Source organism: Solenopsis invicta, chromosome 4, assembly GCF_016802725.1.
Source record: "Solenopsis invicta isolate M01_SB chromosome 4, UNIL_Sinv_3.0, whole genome shotgun sequence".
NCBI lineage: Eukaryota > Metazoa > Arthropoda > Insecta > Hymenoptera > Formicidae > Solenopsis > Solenopsis invicta.
The window spans coordinates 6,611,602-6,626,128 of NC_052667.1; the positions used below are offsets into that span (position 1 = coordinate 6,611,602).

Below are 14,527 nucleotides of genomic sequence, written 5' to 3' on the forward strand. Positions count from 1 at the left end.
AAAAATGACTTTGAATTATAGTTAAATTATATGATAATTGCAATCTCATTTTTTCCTCTCAGTGCTGGGGTAAGCACTTTGAAAAACTGTCAAGAGCTTATGGCAAAAAATCACCAAAATAGGATTTAAATGTGAAACTCTATCGCTCTGTGATAGATGTCGTATCAATTCGACAATCGGGCCATGTGGTGATATCGCAATAGCAGGTATCGTTTGAGAGAACATTTTTTTCATGCGACGTGTATATATAATACATTAGGTATTATACTCTGCGAGTAACACACATAATTATAATTATTATGCAAATAACATATATAATTATAATTATAATAATTTGGAATAATTAATTAAAAATACGGAATCGATAATAGGGATATGGAATTATCATTTAGCTAAACTTGTGTTCGTTTAAATAAAAAAAGGAATTCACAAAGCGTGCGTTTTGTTTCTCTCATTTTAACTATAGACTTACAAGACTACATTTTGATTATTATACTTGTTCGTGTAAAATTCAGCAGAACTATCTGACATCGATGGTGTAAAAATTTCTAGATTCTGAATGGAACTTAAAGACATTCGAGCCTGAAACCACCACCGTAAAGCGTTTCCACTTTTTCACTAACCGGATTTCATCATCGTACCAGACGATAAAACCGTGCGGCAAAAATCATACGGGCACCTAGCAAACAAAATTCGTTCTTTCTGTACGAATGCAACACTTTCCCACATATGCATTATTGCCGTTGCAGTGATTCCATTGAGAGCTTGATCAATACATAGAACAGTGATGTGCGCGTCTATCAAAGGCATTAATAAAATAATTTATTAATATTAGAGAAACAGATCTTCGAAGATGTAACAGCGTTAAAGAAAATTTTAAAAAATGATTTATTCAATTAAAGTATTAACAATAAATAGAAAAAAAAAATTATCGACAATTCTTCTATAATAAAATCGAATTAAAAGATCAATTAAAAATCCACTAGTACTAAGAATATATCGAGTTTCAAAACATAGCACGAATCGCAAGAAACGCGTATTAGTATTGAACAGAAGCTGTCAGCTGAACACCGCCAACTGTATTTCGTTTACTGGATTTCATTAATCCAGCGGTATAGATCGTACAAACAGTTCCACTGTGTCTACTACACAATAGCGCACAGTAAGACGCGCTGTGAAGTAAAACCAATACGGTCCCGGTATTCTCCGTTAATCGTAGCGAGCCATCCCCGACGTCGTTAAGTCAATATTCGATCCTACGGCTCTGCAGGGTGGTAATTAACAACTCCTATAGTTCGGTTAAGTGTATAACTGATACACGCCTAAGATACGTTAGTCCCTCCTGTAACGAACTAATTGATATCTGACAACGTAGATAAATTCTAGCAAATCATACGCGATACACGAATAATCGTGTAAAAATATGTGATACGTACAGAAAAATATTCTCTTGCTAAGAAAAGCGATTGCTCGATTTTTAGCTTTCTTGTTTTAGGCAACGGTTACCTTTGCAAAGAATATTTTCTTGATATTAATCTTAAAATACGCATGGCATTTACTTAAAACACGTATTATTTACTTAAATTAAACTTTGATAAATATATAAAAAAAGAATTATTAATATATACACATTAAATTAATTTTATTACTTATTTTAAATATTTCACAAGTTCGTCACAAGCATACAATTTATTCAAAAGCAAAATCCCAATAATTTAATATGCTTCGATTAAAAATATTAAAATAAGACAAAAATTCAATTTGTTTATTACTCTGATTTCTTTTTTTATATAATTTTATAAGTAATATTATTCGAAAAAATATGTTCTTTTTTTATATAATAAGTTTTTTTTTAATTTGCAATGAGTATGTTATCAAGAAAATATTCTTGTTAAAAATAAGTGTTACTAGAAGAAAAAAGCTAAATGGAGTAATCGCTTTTCTTGACAGCAGATTTGATATTTTTTCTATACGCATAAGTATAATATTAGATTAGATTTTTGTGTGTAGGATTACAGAAAAAATTAATCAACAATCGTGTGTGTTTCTCTAAAAAAATAAAATTTCTAGCATTCATGTTTTACGTAAAAACTTTTTTTCACAATTGCCAGAATATGTCAAATTTTTGCTAAAAAAAAATAAAAAAAAAAGTATCAATTATCGTCGCGTTCTCAATTAAAGTTCGAACATTGAATTACGACTTGAAGTACGCGGGCTCGTCAAATTTCACCGATGACGATGTACGAGAAGTGAAAAGTAGTCTCCTAATACGATACGATATGTTAGATAATGAAGCGATTAATGACTGATGGGAGATTGACGACAAAATTAATATAGAGTGGCGTCGAAATTCGAGAGGACGGTCGAACGGGAATTCGCGCCAGGGTTCATCGGGAGTTAATTACGGATCCGGAGCCTTTCCCGACGGGTACGCGGTCGACATCATAAACGTGCAGCACGATGATTAAGACATGTGGGCGAAGTCGTTATCCACAGCCGCATGCACGCGCTTCTCGCCGCTCGTTTCGATGCGATGCGCCTTAATGACGTTACGTGCCCACGGCGAGGGGATGAGGGAGGGCGCGGTGGCCGCGGCTGTTGACCCATTTCGGACACCGCGCACAGCCGCAACGCGAAGTTGCGGCCACCGGCGTGTCGCCGTCCGACGCAGCAACTTCGCCCTATTATCGCAATAAGAACTTCGTTGGTTCCCGTTCGTTCTGTTCGCGCATACGAACCCGATCGGATTTCGCGACCGGACGTCCGAACGGACAAGGGACGGAGGACGGGGAGGAGAGGAGAGAAGGGAAGGGAAGGGAAGGAGATGAGATAGAGCCTTCAAACTTTACTTCACCTTGAAATTGGAAAACGCAATTCCGTCGGTCGTAAAGGCGATTCGACTCGAAGATTCGACGTGGGAGCCGCGCGAGCCCGCGGGATGAATCGAGGAACGAATCTTCGGGAGTCGCGCTTGGGAGTTTAAATAGTCGGCGAGAGATTGTCTGATCGTGAAAAGAAGTAAAAAAGATGGACTGAGAACGTGGATTTCATTCGTATATTTCACGACGTGCATTATGACAAATGGCGTTTTGTATCGATGGCAAATGGATTCGAGATGGTTCTACTTCAGAGATCTTCCTCTTTCGGCGTCTGCTAATATATCGGACAGATCTCCCTTCGGTACACCGTGCCTTCCTCCGAGCAAAATCAATTATCTCCAAGTTATCTCTGAAAGCTTGCTCGTCGCCTGATTGCGTAACAAGCGATAATAGCCCGCGGTATTGATATTCATCGCGAGTACTCCGGACTCGGCGTAACAATGCCGCTGAATGCGCAGTTAATGCCTGGTTAATTAGGCACCGATCAAATTAACGACTAACAATTGGGCGTAGAGTGTATATCTCCAATAGTACTGTTTGCGTTCGAATCAAAACGTGCTGTGTGTGCGGGAGAAAGGAAATTGTTTATATAACGGCGCGAAAGGAACTGACTTACAATTTGCAGAGTCAGTCTTAGAGATCATCTCGATTGAGTTACAAACAAGTTAACATCGTCTGCCGCGTATACGAAACGTCGTTAGTTTAGTAATCAATTCGAGTACTCGCCAGCTCTCGATTGGCACTGCGGAAGTGACGAGCAAATTTTTCCCTAGCTCTTGCGACTTCGAGAAATCGATATGTGATCGGCAGAGCGAAAAATCTTACAGTTCGTCCTTTCAAATTTCATTTCCTTCCCTGACTCATGTCTCTTTTCCCGCGCGCGCGCGCTCAAGAAACCCCGCTCGAAAACTCGTCCCTTGCGAAATAGGAACTTGCGAGAGAGGTGTCATTTCGGTCGAGCGATACCTCTTCGACGAGGCGGAGGGTCCCTGCGCGCTTATACGCGCAACAGCGTGTCATTGTCGTTGATGTCGAGCAACGGTCGATGATTGCCGCTGATGACGCTGCCGGATGTGGCGTTACCATGATGATCCGACGTGTAGCGGCCGAGGTCCTGAAGAATCCTGTAGGAGGGGCGTCGTAGTAGTTGTTATCGCCTGGAGGCACGGAAGTCGGCACTAGGCTATGCGAGGGTGACCACCCCTTCCGGCTCCGGCGACCAGCAGTTGTCGGACAGCCAGCAGCCGATTACCACAGTGAAGAAGCCGATCAGGAGAGCCACGATGATGTAGATCTCCGCCTGTCCTAGCGAATCTGTTGGCACACAAGAGACACGATGCCCTCGTGAACGACGATTAACGCGTGCTCGACACGTACTCGAAGCGTGCGTGCGTGCGTGCGTGCGTGCGTGCAATCGAGGAGACAATTAAACGTCTTTGGCTGACAGCTCTGCACCGGATTGAAAGGTCGCATGCATTGCGGGAGGATCATCGGTGCACACTTCGCCTAGGTACCAACACATGCTTGTTGCTTCAACCCCTTCAGGTATAATTTGTTATCTCGCGCGCGCACGTGAGGCACAATTGAATTAATTGCATCAGACGTTACATACTGCTTGGGGAAATGCACGACGGGGGTTTGCGAAATCAAAGGAAAATCAAATACGGGAGAGCAGCAGCGGAGTGACACGCGGATACGCGAACGAAAGATCATGGCTCGAAAACAGAAATAAAGAGCGAAAATCGCCTCTCTCGCGCGGTACTCACTGGTACACACAAGAGACGACACACGGCGCGCTCGCCACGTTTTTCGCTTGTTTTGCATTAATGGGCCCAGGAGAGATGCGAGCAAGTTAGTTATTTTAACGAAGTAATCTCGGCGAACTCTGCAGCAGTTGTGATACATCGATCAACGACATTTAGGAGTTCCAGTTAACCGGGCGTTTGACTGATCGATTGTTTGCCCGGTGGATTGCGAATTCATTGATTACCCGATAAAAACAAAATTGCCACATTAATCATATTCCCCCAACGTAATTTATGCAAACATAAAATACGCCTATAAAATATTATTAGTTTCTCTAACGATGTTAATGTAGAAATAAGAAAAAATTATTTTAATATAAGTTTTACCCCGATTTAATATTTTTTAATGCGTTATAATTTTGTAAATATAAACAATTACGCGGAACTAACTTCAACTTTTATTCAGTGCCAGCGGCTGATTTAAGAAATACAAAGATACATGCACATACAACTTACAAATTTTACATAAAAATTAATTAGTTTGGGAAAAATCAGACCAACATTTAGAAAGTATAGGGGAGAGTTACTAAATACATACCGGTCGTCTGAGAACCGTACTTCGTCAATATTTTACATTTTTACTTAATAAAAGCAATAATTAGTAACTAAAATATGAAATAAATAAGAAATGAGTAACGTAGACAAAAAAACTCATGGTACTAGTTTGTGCGTGCTACACTTTAAAAAATCATACAACTAAATTTTTAATCAATTTACGATAATGTAGTCATACAATTTTATACTAAACTTTTATATTTTACATTTCATTAAAGAAGGTTTTCTGTAGAATATTTTACATTCGTTGCACATATATGTTTGTAATTATTATAAAAATTAAATCAAAATTTTTACAAAATCTATCAAGTTTTCTACATTGTATCATCACAAATTTTATGGTAATAATAAATGATATTAATATGACTGATAAGTAAATTTATATTAAAACTAATAATTAATATGAATAAAAGTATGTCAATTGTAAAAATACATTTAAACCAGTTTTATTTCGACATCATTATCTTTCCATTAATTATTAATTATTCGATCCTTATTCGATAACTCTAGTATAAAATCTTATAAAATTCTACATAAAATGCAAATTTTAGAAATACTACAAAAATCTACATGAAAATATTAGAATTGGAATACGTTTAAATTTTTGTAAATTTCTATATTTTTTTAGTGCGTCGTTTCTGCGATTTTTATGAACTTCTCGATGAAACTACGTCAAACAACGAACTATGGTATTTATACATTTTTAAATAGCTTACTCGGGTGAAAAAAATTTTACGAATAAGTATTATACAAAGTACCATTATTAATAAAAAGTTAGAAAAATTATTAGTTTCTTTTTGTAATTATATTTTTTGTCGTAAAAATATTTATTTTTTCTTAAAACTATGTAATTAATTACTAAAAGTAACAAGTGTTCCAAGCATTCCTTTGGTTTTTATAGCATTTCTTAAATTTTTAAAGAATTTTGTAGAATTCTTTCCGCCAGCAAAATTATTAATAAAGTATTAATTAATAATTACCTATATTTTTAATTATTTTATTTCATAAATTTGATACTTTCAAAGCGATACAATTTCGGAAAATAATTGCTTAAATTGTATTTTTTATAGCATGTTGCAGAAAGGCTTACAATAAATTGATTTGTTATTAGTAAAAGGTTAAATATTGTTATATGTAATTGATATTTGATACATCAAGCTACAACTTCCATCATTCATTTTCAAACGAAACAATTCCAAATGGAAAATATAATAAAAAACAATTAATTTAATAATTTAATCGGGATACGCATTTGGCAACTCTTTTCTATAAATTCGCATGCTGTAAGTCGAAGAATTATTATTGAATTATTCTTATTCTTTTCTAATCAAGCAACTTTAAATATGAAAAAACTTTGCGCTTTAGTAGAGTCTTCATCTACGATAAAAAATTTGAAATTTCCAAAGCGAAAGAGGCTCTTCGCAACCATGGTCGTATTTGAAAGTTAAAACACAGGCTCGAGCCAACGGAGAACGATGCCGTTTCGATTGTTCGTTTCATGAATTTTTCACAGCCGTCGCCATTATTATCTCTACACAGACGGTCTCGAGCTTACACATACTGCCGATGTCAGTGAATGACTGCTACCGGTAGCGAAAAAAAAAACAAAGCGCGTCGCCGTCATACGTTGTATTCGCTCACGATAAAAAATTGTCCGGTAAAATTCAAACGCGTCGCCAATTAACTAGACTCTAATCCGATTTGCTGACTAACTCTCTTCTTCCTGCTCGAGCCCTCGTTACGATAACTTAATTGAACTCGTGCATTATGAGAATGTGAACTTCTGACGGTGGATACTCATTATCTGTAAGTGTAAGCCTAAATTTTAGAAAAGTTTTACTTCAAAATTTAGATTGCAACGAGCACAAGCGTGACTCCGATTTATGGAAAATGTCTCCAAACTTTTTTATGTAGTATAAGAACTTGATCAAATTTCGAGAATAACTTTATAATTAATAGACGTATTCTCCCAAATATTTTTAATCTCTTTAACCGTATAGTTTTCTTCAAAAATATAACTTTTTAAAATAGCATTGAGTCTTATAAAAAAAGGAGTTTCAAAATTAATAATTTAATTCAAGTTGATAATAATTTAATTTGATTAATAATTTAATTCAAACAAAAAAATAGAGTTTTGAAAAATTGTATTTATAAGAAAGAATGAAATTTTATAAGGAACATTTCGGAATTAAAAATATAAAGTTTTACCGTATCACTTTCGTATAAGAGTATAAAATATTCATGAATAATATTCTCTTCAAACATAACGTTATACTAGTGAGAAACGTGGAAATGTCGCTTATATTATTATATTGAAATCATTACTATGAAGAATTCTTTTTCGGTTTTATCTTCATTAATATTTATATTATAAAAATATGTTTTTAAACAACAAATTATCATTATTTTGCTTAATTTTATTTATTATTATTTTGAAAATGGCAATGCCTAAAGCTCCTCTGTTAGAAATATACAATATTTATATAAAATATATAGGAATAAAAAGTTATGAGACTCCCCTTTAAATTATATTTTTAAGCTGAAGAATCCCCTTAGGACTCCAATAATTTTACGAGCATATACGAAATTTTCTTACGTAGCATTCAAGCGCATACGTAACCGCGAACGAGCGGCCACGTGGCAAGCTTTATGATTCGATTATCATGAGACGAGATTTCGTGACAGATGCTGCTACGTCAGGATAGCAATCCAAAAAAAAGTTTCCTCAACAAATTGCGGCCACGAACAGCAAATTGATATCTCGGAAGTCGACGAGCTCATGACATAAATTATATCCACGTTACGTCATGCGCGCAAATACAATTTACGATGACGTGTGTGGGTTTTCACAAGTGAAATATTTGCAGGTGTTAATTATTTAAGATTAATAGCACTTACAGCTTATGAATATTTACAGTTATTTCTAGAGTTTACTTCTACATATATAACGTTTAAAATTGATCGCCGAGGCAAGAAAAGCATAAAGCTGTCTACTAGATTCATATTCATGCGAGGTTTCCATTATAGCAGACAAAAATAATGCGATTACACAACAAACCTACGAATGTTCCTACACTGAAAAAAAATGTCCGAGGAATAACGATCGGATTATCCCATTAAAAAGTAACAAACGTATATTTCCGATTATTTAGATCGGAATATCCGAAAATGGACGGATAATTCGTTTAAAAAGTGACGGATAATTATTTTTTTGATACGAAATATCCGTTTGCTACTTTTTAATGGGATAATCTGATCGTTATTCTCTGGACATTTTTCTCAATGTACGTAACTAAAAGAGTATGAAAAGGAGGAGGGGGGGGGGGAGATAAACAATAGACTTTGTAAGTTCAATGTGTGTGTAAAATCTGCCAAAATAGAAATAAAAAGAACGTGAGAGTTCTGAAATCTTTCGCGAGTAAAAAGTCACAAGACTATAAATTATCCAGACACGAGATATGAAAATTTATTTTGTGCCAATTCACAAATATTGTAATCGTGCAAGGATTTTTACTTCCGATTAAGTTCTCGCTAAAAAAATTATAATATTTGGTGAATTTGCATAAAATGAATTCTCAACATCCTCCGTCCGAACAATTAGTCTTCTAACCGTGTAGTCGCTGAAACCAACAACGTCAAGATCTTTTCAACAAATTCCCAATAAGAAATGCATCGACGACTCAACATTCCAATACGCAGCGTCATTCACAAGCACAAACGTTTGCACAACGATAACAATAAAGATCACAAGTAGAGAAGAACGAAGTGAATTCGATTTACCTAGTGGACCCTTGGACTTCCACAGGCCCTTGATGAGGGTAGGATCGCCGCGACGCCAATCGCGCCACCCTCGACCACGACGAGCGGGCCCCTTGGAGCCGGTCCCGGAAGCAGCGGCACCGCCGCCGGCTCCACCGCCGGTCGTTCCACCGGCGATGGACCCACCGGTAACACCGAAAGAGGCAGCCGGGGCAGACGCAGCTCCAGCAGGGCCGGTGGTAGCTCCGCCACCGTTACCGCCACCGTTGCCGCCGCCGCCGCCGCCGCCGCCACCGCCGCCGCTTCCGGTAGCACCACCGGTAGAACCACCGCCGCCGGGGCCCGGGGTGCTCGGCGACGAACCGGCCTGCGGTTGACCGTGGCTCCCACTTCCACTCTGTGGCATCGGCGCTCCCGCCGCTTTTTCGTCCGATCGGGAAATTCCCAGGAAGCAGCGTGAAATGGACACAGTAGGACATGCGCGCCATTAAACTATCGATTCACGTACGATCAATCAATGGGGATTTTACGGTGAATTGCGCACGGTTAATTCCTGCGATTCATCTTACCTTCGCTTATCTAACGAAAGTCATTCGGAATAGTCGCGAACACGGTTATGCGCGTACAATGTTTCATTGCAATCCTCAATTGTTCTGTAAATAAAAATAAAACAAATAAACTTTATTTATTTATATTTTACAGAGCAACTGATTTCTGCACTTCAATGAAACTTTACATAAATCATCTTGAATACTCAAAGTACTTGTATTTAAAAAAAAGTAAGATTTTTTTGTCATCATTTCTTAATTGCACTACCATTAAAGAACACTTCTATCTTTTATTAAAATAATTTTTAAACCGGGTAAAAAAATTGCTGCTAAATTGTTTGTTCTTATTAATTATTGTGAATATCTCGGAATTCAAATGTTTTGTAAAGCGATGACTCGAAATAGAGAACCGAAACGTACGTGGATCTGCATGACAAATGTAATTATAATACTTGAAATGTAATTTGCGTATTGGTGCTTGCGTTTGGCTCGCGTTTACTGTTTTCGATTGATTTGAATTTGAATCTAAGTCTATAATTATTATGTTTTAAATTGTATTACTTTCAAGTGCAATGTAGGACAATGTGTTAATTTCTTTACAATTTTTTTCATTATTTTGAAAATAATGAAAGGTGTAATTCTTAAACTCTTTGCAGGACCGCAAACCAATAAAAAATTTTTCATATATAATTATTATATATATAGTTATATATAATTATATATCAAATATGTCCATATATATTAAAAAATATATAATATAAAAATATATAATTAGGTATAATTATGATTTCTATATAAAATTATATACAATAATATTTAATTATATATAATTGTATATAAAATATAAATTTTATATGAAAATCATAATTATATATATTTTAATACATATGGACATATTTGATGCATAATTATGTATAACTATATTTAATTACATATAAACAATTTTTTAATGGGAAGATACTTGAAAGAAAGTTTGTGTTTCTATGATAAACCACTTAATTTGTGATTTTTCAAACTTAAATGGTACGTGTAAGTTTTAACTAATTTACTTTACGCTGGGGACAAATATTTCATTCAAGAGACCGATTTGTCGGAAAGCCGGCGCCGCTCGATGTGAGCAAACATACATATGGGATAAGTCACGCTTATTAGAATTCTAAGAGAATCGATCTTAGCGTTAGATATGCGAAGGAGCGGTGTAATGGAGCAGAAGGTATCCATGCGAAGAATTTTTCAGGTAAGTGAGTATGCAAAGAGATCAGAGGATCGTATAAACTGCTTCACTAAGTTTGCAACAGATAGCTTTGCCATTAGCGTTTCACGGATTATTCCCGCTTTAATTAACGATCACGGATAATCGTGATCAAGAAGGGGGCAATTCAATAATAGCGAATCAAGAGTTGGAATGTAAATGTATCAAAGTGATATTTTCCTCTTTATATCGTTGGGATATCTCTCCCACAACTAACACGTATACTTAAGGGTCAAGAGGATTTCAATCCGTGATCAATTGGATCGGGAGTGGTGACATTGATGTAAATTGATTGACGATTAATTCACAGGGATGAGTGATGAATCGCATTTTCGGTACCACTTAATACGGACAGACGATGACGATTATAACAACAATAAAGAGATAAAGATAAATCGAAATTCCGTAATTACAAGAATAATTTTGCTAAATGTGCTAAATTGTTTTAATTACGTAGCTTTAATTGCATAATTTATATAATGTAGTTATTAAACGATAATTATATTCATCATTATCTATGAGTAATACTGCAATTAAATTCCAAATTAAATAAATTTATAAAGGGAATAATTATTTGTTTCTTAAGATATTTACTCCTTTTATACTTAAATAAGCGTGATAATTTAAACCGAAAAAAAACAATGTCTACAATATTACCCGTGACGCACATTTTCTATCATTTTAATTTAAAAAAATTCCTTTGCATTACATTTTCTCTTAAATAATATATAAAATCGATATCAGATAAATAAAAAAAAAAAAAAGATTTGTATTCCGCATAGCGTTTCACATGCGTTTCCTCATATATTTTATTTCCGAATACATATCAATTTGCAGTTGAACTTGTGAAGAAAATATCGGATTCTATTTTATTATATCAATATTAATTTTTAGAAATAACCGAAAAGAGAGAAAACAAGCCAAAGTTTGCTAGGAAGAAATAGAAAAAATATACTACGACTAGCAATTTTGTCTGTTCAATAATTCTGTTCCTTTGAATACCGAGAATATCGAGGTTCACTGACTACAAAACCTGTTGCGTTTTTTTTGCAAAGCAAATTTGACGAACCGTGTCTTTTTGATGTGAAACAGATAGACAAGATATTCAAAGTTTGCCCTCTTAACTAGAAAATTTCAACGCATAAATGTACAGTAAAATGCAAGTCTTTTCTTATTTATCAAATATTGCTTATCGATTTTATATAAGAAATTGTTACATTACATTATTTTATAATCATTATAAAATAATTTGTTACGTGCAATTTTTATGTTTTCTGAAGCATTATTATAAAATAATGTTTCAGAAAACAAAAATTGCATGTAACAAATTTAAGAATCTTTAGTTATAGTATGTGAACTTAGCAATACATAATTTATAATACTTTATAATGGGATCCTTCTTGAATTAAAATAATGTGCAAAATATAGGGGACACAGAAGTGTATGTGTAGTTACACGCAAATCGTTTAATCCACTTTTCAGAAAATATACGAGCACGAGCCACAAGTGCATTATATATCACCAAATTTATTTCAAAATTGCATTTTACGCTGCACTATTGTGAACGGATATCGCGATAACAATCACGTTAACAAAGGATTAAAAATTCCAGTTCAGATCGTGCTAACAACATTGTCGTCAAATTTGTTTGGATTAATGACAGATGTAACTTTTAATATTATCTTCCTCCATTTCACGTGATGTAATCTTGATACGATATCTATTATATCAGCTTCGCAGCTGCTTGAATGCACTCGCCATTATTCCAAGTGCGCTTGATTTTTCAAAAGATTTACAAACACTTTTACGTTCGTACTTTACCCCGAGGATTTAATTGTAATGTGAACTGAAACGTGAATCAACGATTATCAACCGTTTTCGTCGCATGCATTCGTGCCAAGTGTGTCAAGAGGGGGCTTTCTTTTTCTTTCAACGTAACGTAAAAAATTAATTTACCGTCAGGTTTGCGAAAAATGTGATTGACAGTTTCACAGCACCCTTAATGCAGAATCGTGTTAGCGGTATGAAGAATGCAAATTTTATGAAGGAAATATTTTTTTCGCTATTGAGCCACGGTAATATCGAGTAATTTGCATATGCAGATTAAAATTTGGATGGCTGCGGTGCGAGGAATATAATCTGAAGTCTAACCACAAATAGAAAATCGATGGATTTAACAAAGTATAATTTAGGATCAATCTGCGGCAGTCTATCTCGAGATTGAGCGAGTTATTAAATCCGCACTGTAACCAATTTTGTTTTAACCATTTATCACGGAGATTGCTTTTTCCAAACATGATCTGTGCCGCTGTTTTGCTCTTTCTGCCACTTAAATTTTGAATTGCGTAATTTCGCAAATGATTACGAACAGTTGGACTCTAATCCCCTGTGATTCCGGAAATTAGCGTTAGACTCGCAAGTTCACCGGATAGAGATTATTCCGGATAGAGATAAGTGTAAAATTATATTTCAAAAAAAATAACAAAATCCAAATTATTTGAAAATTTTCAAGCGCGTGAGTACAAAATGATTAAAAATTTTTAATTTTAGTAGAATTAATAAACAGATTTTCTCAAATTATGCAAAATATAAAACATATCCATTTTACAATGGTATTTATGTTTCGTTAAAACGCTTGCAGACATCTGTATAAGCAATAGCAAGTAATATTCTGATAATATGTGCTCTTCGATCTGAAGAGTTCTCATCATGCCTTAAGACTTACCGCATAAGGAGAGCAACAAGATACTGGCAAGGAAGAACCAACCCATACTTCATCAACAGGTCGTTCCGTGAGAAACTGTGCTACATCGTTGAACTTCGCGCTTACGTCGAAATCGTCAGTGACTAGTGCTGCACATTGGAACGGAGATTCTCTACACAGAAATAAAATTCCGTTATTAGAAAGATATATGAGGCAAAATAGAAAGATGCAATTCTTAAAAATATTTTTAATTTTCTAGATTTATTTTTCACTGACAAAGTTGAAAGCGGTGCAAAAATTTAACTGGAAAATCTATAATGTCATAGACTGCTAAAAGCTATTAAAGGAAAGTACTGACATAAATCTTCTAAAGCCCCCTTATTTCTCAATAACTAAACCTTGCATTTTATTAATATTATTGATAAAATAATTTGTTTAAATAATTCAAAAAGTAAAAAAATTAAAAATGATCCTGAAGTTTACATATTCATGGCTTTTTTCTACATAAACTCTGTTAAAAACAAACTTCTTTCAAAAACGAGAATAAAATTTACACAATTTTTTTTTCGCAAATTGCATAGTTTAAACAATATTGAATAATATTAAATGATTTTACATGTTTGTGACATCCTAAAATTATTTTATTTATACTTTTCTCATTTTTATTTTTCTTATAACGTAGTTCGAACTAAACATAAAATGAGGATATACAATATAACTCAGCACACTTATCGATAAGACAGACTGTAAGATAAAAATCTTATCAGAATAAAATAAAAAACACAACGTTATCAGATCCAGTAATAATATCCAGTAATAATAAATCCTATCTTTATATATTATCATGCAACATGTTGCATCTCGTATTTATATAAATCGATAAAGAATGTTTTAGATCGAAGTAAAATGCTCCTAAGTTCCTGACATATAGTACATCAACTTGTAAGCATTTCGTACAAATGATTCATGTAAAAAAAAAAAAAGAAAAGCAAAAATATCCTGTTTCGTATTTATATTCTCAAACT

The 14,527-nt window shown here is 34.6% G+C and overlaps 1 protein-coding gene across 12 annotated transcripts in view; it reads right to left on the reverse strand.

Annotated features, from left to right (window-relative positions):
• The window catches only part of LOC105196261 (glycine-rich protein 5), a 155,386-nt gene that overhangs the window by 74,993 nt on the left and 65,866 nt on the right, over positions 1–14,527 (reverse strand). For 6 of the 12 annotated variants that reach the window (XR_005574653.1, XR_005574648.1, XR_005574652.1 and 3 more), the window contains exon 4: positions 13,524–13,674. Coding sequence is in view for 6 of the 12 variants with exons in the window: in XM_026136893.2 (XP_025992678.2) it covers positions 4,063–4,193; positions 9,020–9,418; positions 12,755–12,796; positions 13,524–13,569 (618 nt within the window). In the remaining 6 variants the exon portion in view is untranslated. Of the gene's footprint in view, positions 1–1,856; positions 4,194–9,019; positions 9,491–9,567; positions 9,652–12,754; positions 12,797–13,523; positions 13,675–14,527 lie in introns of those variants that run through there. The other 6 variants (XM_026136893.2, XM_039448595.1, XM_026136894.2 and 3 more) reach the window with 3 other exon arrangements.